Source organism: Toxotes jaculatrix, chromosome 17 (genome assembly GCF_017976425.1).
Source record: "Toxotes jaculatrix isolate fToxJac2 chromosome 17, fToxJac2.pri, whole genome shotgun sequence".
In the NCBI taxonomy this organism is placed as follows: domain Eukaryota; kingdom Metazoa; phylum Chordata; class Actinopteri; family Toxotidae; genus Toxotes; species Toxotes jaculatrix.
The window spans coordinates 21481157-21498652 of NC_054410.1; the positions used below are offsets into that span (position 1 = coordinate 21481157).

Below are 17496 nucleotides of genomic sequence, written 5' to 3' on the forward strand. Positions count from 1 at the left end.
CTTCCACCCATCTTCTGCGTATGGCTGCAGATTTGTGGTGCTGTGTGTTCACATCATGGTTGCTCTGCACAGAAATGTGATTTCCGTGTCTTCATTCGTTGAGCTGTTGTTTCACATGCTTCACTGTGACTGTCTGAGCTGTGTCGGAGCCATAAAGACCAGTGATGTGATTGGCTGAGCAGGAATTTATGAATCACCACACTCTCTGATCTATATTTCACTTCACCCAGTCCTTTGTGCTGCTGCACATGCTGAGCCTACATGAATCTAAACAGCAGGTGCTCTTAGAGAAAACCACACAATCACACACACACACACACACAATCACAATGCAACAATGCATGTGTGTTGCCCATGAGACAGGCAGATGAAGACAGACAGAGGCGGGTGTGTGTTTAGAGGTGGGGATCTTTGTTGGAAAGATAATAATAATTCATGTTAATAATACCATGTAGCTTTTCTCAGTTCTTTTCTGGGTGTGTTCATGATTTGAGAGCAGATATGAGTGAAAATTGTGCATGGGAGAAAACCTGATGTTAGATTTGACCTGGATTTTAAAAATCTGGAATCTGAAACCGTTTCCTGTTGCTTCATTTTAGCAAGGCTACGCGTTTCCTGGTGTAGGACATACACTTCATTTACTATCCCTAGTTATATAATATTCAACAGAATCCTCATCCATAATAGGAAATGTGTCTTCACACTTCCACAGCCGAGCAGTATCAGACCTGTCAATCACATCACTGAGTTAGTGGGAAAGTGACCATCTCATCTAGTGCAAGCCAGTTGAACCAGATGTATAACTGAGCCTGGTAAAGGCAGCAAGTGTCCCAGCCAACATGTTTACCAGTGCTGAAGCATGGGACACCATGGCAGTCACACAGATGCTGTTCAATAATGTCAGGATCATAGTCCCACAGTGATTAATAATGCACTTAAAATGATTAACAATAAATAATTAAAAGTAGGTAAAAGCTGAGAAATAAAAGAAATGTAATTTTACATTATGGGGTTGTTTTAAAAAAGAACTGTTGATATAATCAGATCTTATGAAGAGTCAAAACAGTTTTCATTAAATCTACTTTACACACAAATATGTTGTGTTCAAACAGCAGATAGATTCTTGAGGTTTCACAGAACCTTTCAAAGATCACATATGGCATCTGCAATTAATCACAAACCAGACACCCATCAAGTGTCGGCCATTTTCTACAGCATGCCATATGCTTATGAATACATCTCCTGCCCACCCCCACCCCCCCTATGAAACCATTGGTCTCCATTCATTCTCACTTGAGCATAGACTTGTCAGACATGTGCCATCTTATGGAATTCCTCTCTGTTTATATTTTCACCTACATGGAAAACAAAAAAACATGTAGGTTGCATTAGACAAAAATATGGAATGATATGTCAAAAGACACTGTGGAGTTAAAGCTGGTATCCATAATAAGTTTGACAGTTATCACACTAGGTTTGTTTGTTTAAAGCCTGAACCTGAGTCTGCTGATCCTCCATCAGGACAGCAGGTCCTCTAACACTGGTTGGTTTTAACTGTGGTTCTGATGTGTTTTCCATCATTGTAGCCTGATTTGCTGTGGGCACAACTTAAACCACAGTTTAAATACATATAAAGCAAGTACTCATCTCTCACTACCTGCATTAGTAACACAGATGGTGAACCTCTGAGGATTTCACCTTATATGTGAGCACCTATGGGTCCACTATGACTATGAGCTGCTGTTGAGAAATATTGATCAGCTGGTCTAGGCTTGGTGGTTCACAGTGCCAACAACTGAGGCGTTACCTGATCCGTGCATCAAACTCAGCAGCTGAAGTCCATCAGAGCCTGATTTCATCGGCTGGAACAAGTTTAGCTTGTTGCTCCCGAGTCCACCCTCAACCCCCCCGCCCGCACACTGTGTTATGGATATCAGCTTTCAGCTTGTCCTTTGACTCCTTATCATACTTGAATCCTGAATAAACCGCATTCCACATATAGTACATGACACAATATTATTAATATGTTTTGTGTTTTAATTTTGTTCCTCTTCCCCTCTGCTATTAGTTAAACTTAAGCTGTGTCCCAATTGCATACTACCCACAAATTTTAAACGAGGTGGTTTTTTCTTTTTGGTTTTTTTTTTTAATGGGGGGTGGGTTGTGCAGTGCGTTCACTCTGCTGAAGTGACAACATAAATTCACTTGATGTTGAGTAAGGAGTAGTAATGGATACTACTGTGTCACACCGCAGTGCGCAGCAGAAGAAGTAGAGAACTGGCCGTAGCGTTCCAAAGTCACAGTTTGACTGATGTCTGTCTGCATGCATGTCGTATCACATGTTGTTTCCTGCCAGTGCAAACTGTCACGTTAACCTCGATAAACCATTCGTTCATAGTAAGGGATTGGGACACAGTGTCCGTCTCCTATTTTTCTAACATTAGTCAGTCTTACCTGCCCTCAGTTTGCTGTGTTGTTTCTTTTCTACTTTCCCTAAATGCAACTTACTTTAAGCATGCATCAACATCCTGCAGTACGACTAAAACAAACCCCCTCCCACCCCAAAAAAAAAAAAAAATTAATAATAATAACCCATTCTCAGCCAGTACCGTCTCTCTCTGATGTACACCCAGACTGCACGGCCGGTTCATGTTTAAAGACTAACATTACAGATAGATTTGTCATCGAGAAACACATGAGAGAGGATCCCGTCCTCTGGTCGAGTGCCTCTCTCAGCAGTGTCTGTTTTCTATTGTGTGCATCTGGTTGTAGTGTGTGCAAAAATTTAAATGGCTTTGTTCTTTCATCTTAACATATATCATTTGGTAGTTTTAACTGGTCATATTTTTTGCATTTACCCAATTGATCACTGGCATTTTGGTTCTGATTATGGTTTTTGGCTTATTAAGTATGTTTGGTTTGGTTTGGTTTTTTTTGTCAATCAGATAATATTTAAATCACAGTGTGAAATCCTTTTTGATATAATTTGACTTTTTGTGATTTGGAACTGCTTCAGTGACTGACTTGTGTGTTTTTTTTTTTTCTAATTTTTGACTCTATGCTTTCCTGGCAAATACGGAATTAAGAAAAAAAAAAAGAAAAAAGTAAAAAGTAAAAAACAAAAGCTGCACAATCAACTCAAGTACTGGCATTTTGTAAACATATGCTCAAGCCCACAAATTAGTAGATGAAGCAGTTCCAGATCCACTTCTCACATATCTTCCATTTTTTCAGATTTTTTTTTTTTTTTTAAATCTATTTTGACAAAACAAATTAATCTTTGCTGAGTAATATTTTGACTGTAAGACAAAAAACAAAATGAATTGCATGGCGAAGAAGTTGCAGTTTAGGGTTTGTCAGACTTGTCAGTGTTAGATTTCTTCTGTTCTTTTCTGTAGATGGGCATGTATATTGCTCATTGTTTGTATATCCCCATCCCTTCCTTACAGCCAAAAGCTCTAATGCCGCCCGACCGCTTCGTACTGCCTTTACATGGACATGGCAACTGACTTACACTGTCACCCTCATCACCCTCATTTCCTATGTAGTGTGTTCATAGGTCCCACCCCTTCTTCACCTTCTCCCTTGTCTTTAGAGATATTAAAATATAAAGTCATCCATCCATTCTACACTAAAGAACAAATGACAATTTAAGCAAAAACTGTAACATGAATAGATTTTAGATAATATTGAAGTCTATTGCAATGGAAAAAAAATGTAGATACACATTTTTTTGTAAAAGCAAATTATTTACCAGGAAAAAGCAAAACATAAAAAAAACAGAATTATGGTGTTTATTTTTTGTTATGTGGTGTGGATGTATGTGTTGTTGCCTCCCTGTACCGTCATGTTTTAAGATAGAACACACTCTACAGTGGATAAAAATGATATTTAACGGTACCAAGTGGCTATCCAACATTCTTACACAACTTTTCCTTTGTAAATTCTTTTCTTCATGCCTAAATCATGCGGGCAATTTGTTGATGTAAGTTGACAATATACAGTATGTATGTTTTCATTCTCTCTGAAGTGTTTTTTTAAGATGCAGTTTGTAAAATGTGAGAAAGTGTGTAAAATGTGTGGAACATCTCAAAATCTATAGGTTTGTGTATCGCACACTAAAAGCAAAGTGGCTAAAAGGTATTAAATGTAGCTGTTTCAGCAGTTTCACGCCACTGAATCTGAAGCTACGGGAAACACCAATCATATGAAAATAGGTAGGTGTTAGTTATGTTGGGGGGACATGTCGCCCACCAAGCTGTAAACTGCTGTCAAACAAGTGGAGAGAGTTTAATATGGATGCTAGAGATGAAAAGCACCTCTTCCTTTTATTCCAAATAAACTCTATTGTTGTATCATATGATTCAATAGGATCAAATCCTTTGGTGCAGATTTGTTCCAAGGAAACCCGACTGATTACTAACATTTCATTCTTACATTAAATAGAGGCTGAATCACTGTTCAGCACTTTATATGAACACAAAATGCTACATGTACTACCTCAAAGAAATATTGACCAAATCAGAGACAGTATGTTCGTACAAAACATCTGAGTGAAGCTGCACTTTTCTAATATTTCAAACTGCATCTCCAATCAAGCTGTGGACACTGACAGCTGAATCTTTGATTGTGTTTTATTGTTTGGAATCATAGAATAAAATGGCCTTTGTTTGATCTGCAGAGTTGTGTGCCTGTGAATGTATATGTTGATGTTTGTGATAATTTGTCTCATATTCTTTTTGGTTTTAACTGATACAGAATTTTGGGATGTGCATCAAAGATTCAGTGCACACATGCTTGATGGCTGTGTTTATATTTTTCATGTCAATGGTAATTTGAATGTTCACTCCAACGACAGAAAAAAAAAGGAACTATTTGCATTACGTTGTATAATTTTCCGTACATCACATATAATCTGCAAAGACGTACAAAAAGGTAGGTTTTGTAAATTTGTTAAAAAACACACATATATAAGCACACACACACACACACACATATATATATAAAGGAAAAAAGAAAACAATATGATGCAGTGTCTACCAAAGCCCATTTTCTCTCTGAAGCAGCCAAGCCTCCACCTCAGCTCGTCTTCAGATTCATCATGGAGTTTAGATTTGAGTTTCAACATTACTCTCAGTTGGAAATAATCATTCTGATCAGTAGTAGTAGTATAAAATAAGATCAGGTTCAGATTTATATTGATCTGTTAGCCCACTGTGTTGTTAAACACACAGTGGATGAAAGTACATGTACATGTGATGTCTTTCATCCAGACCAGTGTTTCTCAGAGGGTGAGCATTCAGGTGACTTTGCTCTGCCATTGACATTGTACAAACCTAAAATTAAAGTGATAGTTAAACAGGCTTTTCTTGGTCACAGAGCTGCTGTTGTGACAGAACCTTACTTATTGAATACAAACTGTATAGACCACAAAGGGCTTTTTTTTTTTTTTTTTTTAAATTGTCAAGAAACATTAAAGTGAAGTCCAGTGAAAAAGCAACGGAGGAGAAATGAGGCTTCTCATGAAACTAACATAACCAATTGTTCCCTGTTTTTAGTTATCTGGTCTGTAGCATCTGGAATGTCTTGGTAATGAATACTTGAAACCACAGGGCCTCATTGTGTTTGCGCAAATTTGATCCAGACTTGTCCCTGAACAAACAGATTTCTAAAACAATTGAATTTTAGGTCACATGGAAATTCTTTGGTTTTTGCACATGGCAATAAAGACACTTGACTTTTTCTATAATTATTTGCCTGGAATGTGCATTCAATTTTATATCAAATCCTGATTCTCCAGATTTTTCTCTTGAGTACAAAGAAATCAGTGATTTGCAACCAGTTCACTGATGGAGAGATTTTATCATTTTTCTCCTCCCGTTTTTTTTTTTTTTTTTTTTTTTTACAAACAGTTCAATCTTCAACAATTCACGAAGGCTACAAGGTCAATCTGTAGTTGTTTGTCTCCTCTCACTGAGCCTCCAGAGCAGCTCTACGCCTGAGAAATATCTGTAGAGCTATAACTCTAATTTCCTGTGTTACCGTACAAAAAAAATCAAAAGGTTTAAGATGATCTGAGAGCCATCGAGCAGTGACTCTACTGCTGCTGTCAGTCTCTCGTTTCTGTTATGACAGCAACCTGTGTTCCTGTGTCTGGAATAATACTCTTTATTTTGTGTAAATCAGTATGACTGTATGAAATGAGAAATGAGAATGAAAGGGAAAAATAAAAGACATAACAATGACTACAGCATCTTTTGACTGTAACTCAGTTGAATACATTTTCATTTAGCTCTTCAGGTTTATGAGTTTGCATTAGAATTCTGCACATTCCCTTAGAAGTTTCTTGAATGATATTGAGAAAGGATGAAGTATCCCTAACTACAATGAGCATATTGAATTTAAAGCAAACTTTGCTTGATGTTCATGTTCTGGCTCATCTCCTAAACCTTTTGAAATTTATGTCAGGCTTTGTATCAGAAATATGTCGATTGACATTCTAAGTTTATTGTCATGTGTTTAGTTGTTGCCTGTTTTGTTTTGTTTGGTCCAGATGTGTCAAATTTTGTGTATCTCATAAACTCCCATGCTGCCCTCTAACCTGTCTGTCTCCAACCCCAGGAGCTGAGTTAGTCATCCCAGTACTTGAGGATCCATTAGCGCACCCCTCTGTAGCTCCTCGTGCACCCTTCATTCCCACTCCCTCAACCCACCACCCACTCCTCACCATTATTGAGACCACCAAAGAGTCCCTGTCCAAGGCCACTGAGGCGGGGGTACCTTGCTTGTCGGACCGAGGCAGCGATGATTGTGATGATGATGGCTTGGTGATATCGGGGTATGGCTCTGGGGAAGCATTCAAGTCTAACCTGCCCCCTACTGATGATGAAGATTTTTACACGACCTTCTCCTTGGTAACAGATAAGACCTTGTCCACGTCAGGCTTTGAAGGTGGCTACAAAGCTCACACGCCCAAGACTTTTAGACCTAACAAACCGTCAGTCTCCAGACGCAGTAGGACTACCACTACCGCCATACTACTAACCGCCGACCAGAGCCGCACCACCGCCACCTCTGCCTCCACCGCAACCCTCCACAATGCTCCGGCCAAACAGCCGGCCGGCAAAATGAATAACCGCGAGCTAAAACCCCAGCCCGACCTAGTGTTGCTTCCATTGCCCACATCCTTTGAGGTAGACAGCACCAAGCTGAGGGGCCCATTAATAATCTCCCCAATGTTCCGTAATATACCCACAGCACTCCCCACAGAGCCGGGCGTCAGGCGAGTTCCAGGGCCCTCGGAAGTGGTCCGTGAATCTAGCAGCACCACCGGGATGGTCATCGGAATAGTGGCGGCCGCTGCCCTGTGCATCCTCATCCTTCTGTATGCCATGTATAAATACAGGAACAGGGATGAAGGCTCCTACCAGGTGGACGAGAGCAGGAACTACATAACCAACTCAGCTGTGCAGAGCAATGGCGCTGTGATGAAGGACAAACAGCAGAGCTTGAAAGGCAGCAACAAGAAACAGAAAAATAAGGATAAGGAGTATTATGTGTGACTGTGAGACTTTCGTCAACACAAGCGAATGAAGACAGAAAGCACTAAGAGAACATTTATTTATCAGTTTCCTTGTGAGGAGCTATGACAAATGATGGTATAACATGGAACTTGAATAATCTTATACTGTGCTGAGTAGTTGAACTGATGATATGTACTGTAATATAAAGCACACTTACTATTGTAAGCATAATGACAAGGCTAAATAGCAACTTTAGAGATCTTACTCTTCTATCTGGTCAGAGACGTTATCAGTATAGAAATATTTCACAGCTACACCATTCTCCGAAGTGACTTTTAGAGCTATGTGATCCTTGGCATTAAACAACAACAACAACAAAAAAACAAAAACAAAAAAAAAACTTTTTGTAAAATTGTTAATTACAAAAGGCTCATAATCTTATACATTTTCAGCATGTAAGCAACATGTAATGCTTAAAATGAGGGGGTCAGGCACATGATCACTGTAAAAGTAAAAAAAGGACTGCTGTATCAGAATATGAGGAATTTTTATGGTTTATACATTATACAAGTGTGGTGTCTTACTTATTTTTGCTTTAAGCAAAAGAAGAAAAAAGTGACAAAAAGAACAACAAGAAAAAAAAGTTACTATTTCTGTGTATAAAATGAAAACCAAGTGAGCAAATTGCCACGGGCTGAACTCATAGAACCTGTTCGCTCGCTGACATCTGATTCACCACAATTCTTCTCATTATCTGACAGACAGAGCGACTGTCCACTGTCTGTGGAAAGAAGTGGCCGGTTCTCTTGGTAAGAAGCAGCTGACTGTGAAATGCATGCCATCCTAATTCTACAGTAAAGTACAGTACAGTAAAAGTCCAGTATACAGTGTTCAACTCGGACCATGTTCTCTTTAATGCCAAAACAGTTCTTCATCATCAGATCAGAACTTAGCCCTTCCCCTCTTTCTGAACCCTTCAAAACGTTAACCATGGGAACAAAAAAAAAAACAAAAAAAAAACAAAAAAAAAACAATCTCTCAAAGAAAAGGGTCTATTATTGGTGCACAGCCAGTGGTGGTTTGGTTTTATGTTTTTTTTTTTTTTTTTTTTGCAAAACTGTATGTCGGTTCATTGCCTATCGTTCTCTTTTTCTATGGAGGTGTCAGGAGGAAGACAAATGCAGTACTACAACACTGTTAACAAATGTGTAAAAAAAAAATAAATCAAATGTTGAAAGTGTGAATTCTATTCTGCTGTCACACTCAGCTGTGTCAAAAAAAAGAAACAAGAAATTTGTTTACATATTTTATTACACACTAGCTGTTGTACTTTGTAGGTAGAAAATTGTACATATACCATGACAGTTGTAATTTTTTAGTACCTCTATTGTACAGACAGAACATATGGTTTATCAGCGTATTTGACATGATGAAATCTATTAACTGTTAATTTACATGGCGAAAGACTTTAATCAGAATGTGGAGAATCATATTGATATTCATAAAGAATAAAAATGTATTGTTAGCCTAGAGATCTAACCAGAGATGTTTCTAAAGTTGCATGAATATTTAACTACTTGCAGTTGTCCAACAAATACAAGGTGCCCTTCCTTCTGTATCATGGCTTTCTTGTTCTGGGTTACACTAGTGTTATTTCTTTTTGAAAGAGAATAAAGTCAGAGTTATGACAAAGACAGAAAGACGAAGAGGCTATAATGGATGGGGCTTAAGTTTTTTTTTTGTTTTCTTTTCTTTTTTTAAAGCTTAAATGGTGTTTTTCAGGTGTGGCTGGTCAACCTCAAATCATTGTCTTGTCACTTCTTTATCATTACTTAACATCTTGTTTTGACAGTATTTTACTGTGTCTTTATGTTTCCATTTTCTGCCATTGTCATTTAACGATGTGGAGCTGTTTTTCTTTTTTTGCCAGGAATTCATATTTTTGTGTTACAATTGTTACTTTTCATTACCATTTTCTTTTTCATCAGTTTGATAACAAATAAAACATTTGTTTTTTTTCCTCTGAGATTACACTGTAGTCCTTGGGTAAATCCAATCCTGCTGTTCCTCATGGCTGCTATATACTATACACCACTTTGACATGCTTCTGATTCTCGGCATAGAACCAGCTTCACTGGCCAGGACGAAGAAAGCGAGGCAGCTTTAAAGCCCCTGAAAATTTTGCCTCAAACCTTTAGTTTTTCTCTATAACATTAAATACTGTACTAGCAATGATCACCATTCTAATGCTAAACCATCAGGACCGTGTGGGTGCGGTTTGATTACTTTTTAATTGACGCTCAACATTATCAGAAATCCCACAAATATCATTAGAATTTGATTCAAATGTTGTTAAATGACATCACCATTGTCCAATCAGAAAACTTTGTGCAGTTGCACGTGTTGAATAAAGCTGTTGATACTGGAGTAGTAGCACAGTTTGGTGAAGGTGCCATCCACACACTGGCATCAGATGTGACTTGGGAAAGAGGCCATTGTCATGGCAATGTGTTTAAAAAGTTCCACTCCAAGTGACTTACAATGGATGCGAGGGGTGAGCCCATGGCTTTACCCTTAGTTTGCTTCTAACATTTCCCTTCACATGAAATATAAAGTTAAAAGATCTGATCCAAGCTTTGGTTTGTTCTGTTTTACAAACTGAGGTCGTGTGTTAGCACCTGTTTAATAACAACACAGTGTTCAACCCTCCACATTATGTTGTTGCTCCAAGACAACATAAAGTCTCTAATGATGTGATATGTGTTCATCATCATGTTACTAGAAACTTTATGTCATGTTCTGTTCATGAAACCAGTTTGAGACGACTTTAAATGAATGTGTAAAACATTCCCCACACCATCACATCACTACCACCACCAGCCTGGACTGTTAACACAAGGCAGGTTGGGTCATGTCTGCTTGCCTTTCTGTCCGCTTCAACCAGTCTGACCTCTGACCTCTCTCATCAACAAGGTGTTTCTGTCCTCAGAGCTGCTGCTTCACTGGATGGTTTTTGTTTTCGGCTCCATTCTGAGTTAAACTCTAGAGACCGTTGGGTGTGAAAATCACAGGAAATCAGCAGTTTCAGAAACACTCGAACAAGCTCGTCTGACGCCAACAACCACAGACAAAGGTCTGTGTCTCTGAGATCACATTTTTCCTTCATTCTGATGTTTGATGTGAACATTAACAGAAGCTCCTGACCTGTATCTTTAGGGTTTTATGCACTACACTGATGGCTGATAAATTTATACAGCCCGGCCACATATATACTGTATATTGCTGGCCTGTTATCCACATGTCCACTAATCTAAAGGTTGGTGGCACTACCCCTGGCTCCTCCAGTAAGCATGTGGAAGTGCTTTTGGTCAAGATACAAAACCCTAAATTGCCCCTGATGGCTGGTCTGTGCTATCAGTGTGTGAATGCATGCATGAATGTGCGTGTATGGGTTAGTGTGGCATGTAGTGTAAAGCACTTTGCATGGTTGATAGGACTAGAAACGTGCTATGTAGGTGCAGGCTGTTTACCATTTACAGTGGGGTCCAATGGACCTAAACTGTGAGTATCCATTTATCGCCCCAAGTCAGACAGCTTGATGGGACAATGGTATGCTGAGTGATACGGATGCATTATGATGTAAAATGCTGAACTGAATGGTTAATGGTTTTATCTATTTATACTGACTGGCAATGAAGACCCAGTTCATGCAACAAAGGGTCAATATGACAATCTTAACATCTCACTGAGGCCTCAGTGATACTGAGTCTGATAATTGAATTTACAACAGAAGTATTACCTCCTCCACAGGTCCTAGGGTATGATTTCTTTCTTCTTCTCTCACAGAAGTGAATATGTTAGCCTTGGATTGTTGTACAGGACCTGACTTGAGTTTAATGTTGTTGTTTTGTTTTTTTTATCACTAATTATTTGTGCTTTTTTCACTATCCATTACAACTGTTACCCTTCCTTTATCATACCTATGTGATGATGATGAAATCATCATTCCAGAGCTCCGTCACACCTCTCTGTTCTTTTGGGGGCAGGATGTTCGATTTGGGCTATTTGGCTCGACTCAAAATCTTGGCTACATCCCCTCATGAAAGTGCACCCAGTGCACATTCTTTATCCCCTTCTGGGGTATACTGAGGCCTTCCTTGTCTTGCTCTGGGGTCTCCTCCAAGTTGGACGTACCCAGAAAACCTTCATGAGGAAGCGTCCAAGAAGCATTTTAATCAGATGCCTGAACTTTCTCAACATAGTCCTTTTAACTCAAAGATGCAGCATCTGTGCTGCATCCAGATATTCAGCCTTCTGAAGGGTGGTTCCTGCTGTGCTGGATTTTTGTATCAGCCATTTTCACAATTGATCTCCAAAGCTCATGACTGTGTTGAAAACTTATGGCCCAGCTCTCCCTTCATCATGACCCACTGCTGTACCAAACACGTCTGTTCTACAACATCTTCATTACTGCCTACATTTCATGAATCCTCCTGCTAATCTCACAGTCCATCTCACCCACACCTGTGGACAAAAGCACAACATGCTAAATTCCTTTTCTTGGCAGCAGCTCACTCCAGTCCACTGTGTTAGCCTCAGACCTCAGGACCAGGGCTTCAGACTGTTCCACATTCAGATGCAAACGATCCCAGTGCAGGTTAAGGTCACATGCTTTGATGTGGCTGTTCAGAACAGCTATAAAACTTTTGCCTTCAAACATGGTTGGACAACATGTTGTACAAACGTGTTCAAGCTGAACCCCGGCCTTAATCTTGTTAAAGATACATCACTGTGAGACTGTTCTCCCATCCCAAACAACCCCATCAGTCGTCTTTGCAAGCAGCTTATTACAATCCATACTTACATTTTTTTGTTAGGTAACATTTAGTAGTTGCCGTGCTAATGATGACGAAAGCAAAGGAGGAAGCTAGGTGACGTAGCAGATAGAGCAACAAAGTCAGCATTAAGGGGAGGTTTGAGTTGATGGATGTGTCAACAGAACACTGTAAACAGGAGGATGCTATTTGTCCCCCTGTGTGACTCTGATAATCAACATTGTTTCTTTAATTCATCATTGTCCCACAACTTTAACCACAGGTTTATTATTGTAATCAGGACGATGAAGGTCTTCTAACCACAATGAGGTGTTTATTTCACACCAAAATCTTTTCCTAAATCTAACCAAATAGATTTATGCCTAAACTTAACCAAACCATGACCCTTTAACAATCTTAACCCTGTTTATTAATTGTTACCATGACCACAAAGGTCCTGCCACTGGTATCCTCCTATGGCTCATATCTGAGCATAGGGATACTCACCCTATGTGGAAACTGGAGATGACTGTTGCTGCCAAGAGCAGAGGTTTTGAAAATGGCTCAGTATTTTTCAGGTATTTGAAAGAACAAGAAAACCATCTATCAGCTAAAATCCTGTTAGATGCTATTTCCTAAACACTTAGCAGGCATGTGTGTGAGAGACGCACATCTGTATAAAGGACATGTGTCATGTGACAATGGATGTGTGCATAAGTTAGATGGATCATGTGCATGACCAGGTATAGTGGGGTGAGGGGAGTGAGGAGGTTGTAAATAAAGGGTGTTCAAAGTTTAAGAAGTTTACATATATTACCTACACTGATCACCTTCACCTTTGACCTCTCAACCATGGATGCTGCTACATCAGGCGGTCAACCTTTCACTACCACGTCTTCATCATCACGTACAACGGTCTTCAACTCGTCAATATTATTTCCAAGTTGTTACAGTGACAAAATATATAATAATATCAGAGAGTGTCTTATTCTACTGCTTCTTTCATTTGAAATGGAGTGGTGTGTGCACCTGCTGTTCGTGTTAGGCAAAGTTGTTCAATGATCTACGGCAAATCGACAAAAAGATGTGGTTTTCTTAATGTTGCTGACAAAAAAAATGTACACTGTCTGTCTGACAACATCAAATGTCTCGAGGACAAAATCTCACATTCCGGACTCAACAACTAATCGAAGATGCCGGAGGAACATACTGACGAAGACCGCACAACGATGTGGGAATGTTCTGAATGTTCTGAAATGATCTGTCACCACCTTTTCCCCCATGTGCTGCCAACATTTTGAAGGCTACCACATGTCTGGGAATCGAAAATATCATCTCTAAAAAAAGATGAAGGATTTAATCATCCATGCCAGAGGCAGTGTAGTTTGTCTGTGAGAAGCCTTTGCTTTACTACGAGACCTGTGCCCACATATTTAAAAAGATATAGATATAAGAGTTTCTTAAAACCAGTTTTAGATAAAAGTCTGCATGTTTGTGTAAAACCTGTGAAGTTATTTGGCGTTACAGATGCTGTGTATCTCTGGCAACAATCACTGCAGAGAAAAAAAACTATGTGAAAGCTTTGCAGATAATTTGAGCTCATTTTATTTGTTGCTGTGACTTGCCAATGTTAAAAGAAGTAATAATATTTTTTCATACAAATGAATTGTCTATCACACGACTCAGATGTTTGGTCTTTAAATTTATTTTGCAGAATATGTTTTATTTTCCAACAAAAGGTGTAGAGAGAAAATATATATCTATCACCAATAAAGTGGAAAACTGAACTGTGATCTGTGTTCATTTCTGTGGTATTCAAAACATACAGAGCTGCAATGGATGATGGTACTTCTGAGGTACAGTATTAACACAAACTGTGCTCTGCTATTATTAAAAAGCACCATCACAGTAATAAGTAAAAAAAAAATAATATCGGTTATTCAAATAAAAAACTTCTGTGCTTCATTCATATGCTGATAAGCATTTTCCATGAAACACAGCTCTAGTTTGTGGTACAGATAAACCATTTCAGGTGGAGTTAGTGGAGATGAGTGAATATTCAAAGTAGAACAAAGGTGTTCAGTGCCTGTTGATGTGCACTGATGTCTTCTAAATATGCTTAGGCCCACTGTCATACTTCTAGTTTGGTGATATCTGAAGTCAGAGCTTTGTGCCTGGAAAGCTTCATACTTGATTCTGGAAAGGAATTTTATATTAAACAATCTCAATCACTGACGAAATCAGATAAAAATTAAACTACCTCAGCAACTAATGAGACACAAAACTAACATGGTTGAAGATCCTAAAATATGTGTCCAGGTGTAACAGTGGTCAATTCACATCAGCATACAGTTAAAACAACACCTTCTCAATAAGCCAAATGGAGTGGAGCGTTTTCAAAATAAAAAATATATTCTGCCATAGAAACTACAAAACATACCCCCCCCCCCCCCCCCCCCCAAAAAAAGCACTGCTCTTTGGCTATGTAGTTACTGCATTCTGCCTTCGTCTTGTTTCCCAGGCTGCAGTTCCTGCTCTCCGGCTTGGTGATCTGTGAGCTGTGCTGCCCTTTAAAGGCAGAGTGCTGCCACTACAGAAGCAGTGATGAAGAGAAAAAGAACGGGTTTAAAGGGCTTAAAGTGGGTATTTTTTTTATTTACAATAGTTTTAATTAAGGTTTGCTGCGCCTATCTCACAAGTTAGGTTTCACTTGCTATAACCTCGTTCATCTGCCTAGTTATCTTGTCTTTCTATGGTAGAGAGTGCAGTGAGGATGGTAACAAGTCCTACACGTGCTGTATTTATAAGCCCCTCCTCCCGGTTTGGACATCGAACCTTTAAACAGGCTGACGTTTTCCTCTGAACCCATGAACAAACTGTGTTTCCATTGACAGATAAACTCATTCACATTCTGCCTCTGCGTAGATAAAGACGTCAGTGGAATTCTTTCTTGTGTTATTTAGAAACTTTAAGATTATTTCACGTACAGCAGCTGAAAAGTTGTCCGATTTGTGGTGGAAAATTTGTTGTGTTTTTTTTTTTCCCCACTTTTCCCCTCTGTTAGTCAGCCTCAGCCTTTTCTTTTCCGACATCCAAGACATAAAGACAACATATAAAGCTGTTTCAGTAGCAAACACTCTCCTTTATTTTCCACTTGTGTTGTTTCTCTCCTTTTCACACACTAGAAAAATGAAACATTGCACTCAGCAGTAATGAAAAAGTAGATGAAAAGGAGAACAGGGATGTCCGTATCAGTTCCAGAGATGTAAAGTAGTTTTAGCAGATTGACAATGAAAGCAGATGTAATGTCTCTGTGTCACGTTGACCAGGTGCAGTTCACATCCGACCAGAGACTGAGTCAGGGACTCTTTCGTCAAAGGTTTTCATTTGCACACCTTTGTCACTGTGACCAGAACAAACCATCTGCGTGTCCTGTGGAGCTGAGACGCTGTTACCTCTGTATAATGACTGACAGATCTACACCAACCTCAACCACAAGTACCACACAAACCGACTGACCTTCAACAGTTAACCTTAATGTGTTAGAAATATTCTCAACGTGTGAACAGGTCCACTCAGTAATGAGTAATTAGTAATGCTGCGCCTTTGAGTTAACTGGTAATTAGCTCTGGTTACAGTGCTGATCTGTGCATTTCTAAGGCAACTGAACTGAGGCACAGAAGGCCACAGTTTTTATGCAGTTGTGAGGAAATTATTTAAATTTTTGAAATTGGTTTTTACAGTATGATTTTGGATTGATTCCCTGGATGTCTGCTTGTCATTTGCTGAACCATCAAGAACTGCTGCTCTGTCTCTCTCTCTGTCTCTCTTTGGGCTTGTCCTGAGGTCACTTTTTGACCATGGGCCTGTATCACAAAGCAAGATTAGCAGGTTAGCCTTCTTGGGGGCTAACCTGCTAATCTCTGGACTTAACTTTGGGCTTAACTTTTCCGATATTCTGATGCTGCGTTTAAGTGCGGTAAATTGTCATGGTAACCTATGCTGCACGGTTAGCCTGCTCTGGAGCAGCAACTCCAGAGGATCAGATCAAAACCTGTCAACAGCCATGGCCATCATTCCTACAGGGGCCTGACAGGGACAAAAGAGTTAACAATAAAGTGACAATAGTAAAGAGCAACAGATTGTTTTGCTATTCAAGGTTTTCAATGTGTCCACTCTGGTTTTGTCATAAATAAAGGGACAGTTCACCACACTGATTAACTACATAATGACCATTCTAGCTGTTATTACTGTGCAAAGATTCTTTCATTCCCAACAACTTTTACACTCTACGTGACTGACATGACTGAAGCTCTGTTGTCTTATATGAGAAATAATCCTCACACTGTTAAATAAATTAATTATAAATGAATCTTTTCAGACATTAACTACTTCTCTCTACTTTGGCAGCACAAGCAGTCACATACATACATACATATATATAAGAATTCCAGCTCTTCTTATAGCTTTGGCCTTTTTGTTTTAGATTATTTCTAGTATTTCCGTAGTTTCTTATATTATTCCAGTTGTATATATGATCATATTCTTTGTATTTCACCCTGTTAAATATTATTAAATATTATCCCATTTCATCAATCATGGTTGTGACGACATCGCTTGGAATGAACAACTGCCCCTCAGAGGCAACCTCAGAGTGAACAGAGCCCATTGATAACCAGCTTTCGTGATACAGGTTAGGCAACGTTACGCTCACCGGACAAGCAGCTAACAGTGCTAATCATTTGCTGTGAATGCAACCAGAGCTCGAGCTGACTGAGAGGGCTGTTCTTAGGCCACTTAGGTGCCAAAAAAAAAAAAAAAAAAAAAACATTTAATGCAATTGGTTTTTTTTTTTCTTTTAGAATTGTAAACCTAAGCTCCCTGTACTACCTCTCCTGCTGTGAGACAAGTAAATCCTCATACGTAGATAAAAAGGGTCTTTAAATGCATCTGGCAGTAGTGCTGACCTCATTACCAATACCATCTCAGAAATTTAAAGCTAAGCTACAAATGACTCTGCAGCTCCATTAGGAATGCATGTTAGCTCATCTGAAATTCACTTTCTTCTGGCTCGTTATTGAGAATGCAATTATTTCCAGTTACTGTAAATGTAAAAGAGAAAGCGTTTGCCAAAGATCGTGCTGGCGCTCAACCCCTGC

General features: G+C 39.2%; 1 protein-coding gene and 1 long non-coding RNA gene across 2 annotated transcripts in view; one reads left to right on the forward strand and one right to left on the reverse strand.

The window, feature by feature from the left end:
- The window catches only part of nrxn3a (neurexin 3a), a 236892-nt gene extending 229174 nt beyond the window's left edge, over positions 1-7718 (forward strand). The window contains exon 23 of the mRNA XM_041060565.1: positions 6622-7718. Coding sequence (XP_040916499.1) covers positions 6622-7562 — 941 coding nt within the window. The 3' untranslated portion in view covers positions 7563-7718. The remainder of the gene's footprint in view (positions 1-6621) is intronic.
- Positions 1-17496, reverse strand: part of LOC121197146 — a 208200-nt gene that overhangs the window by 63593 nt on the left and 127111 nt on the right. The window contains exon 3 of the long non-coding RNA XR_005896226.1: positions 7031-7037. This is a non-coding gene — a long non-coding RNA (uncharacterized LOC121197146). The remainder of the gene's footprint in view (positions 1-7030; positions 7038-17496) is intronic.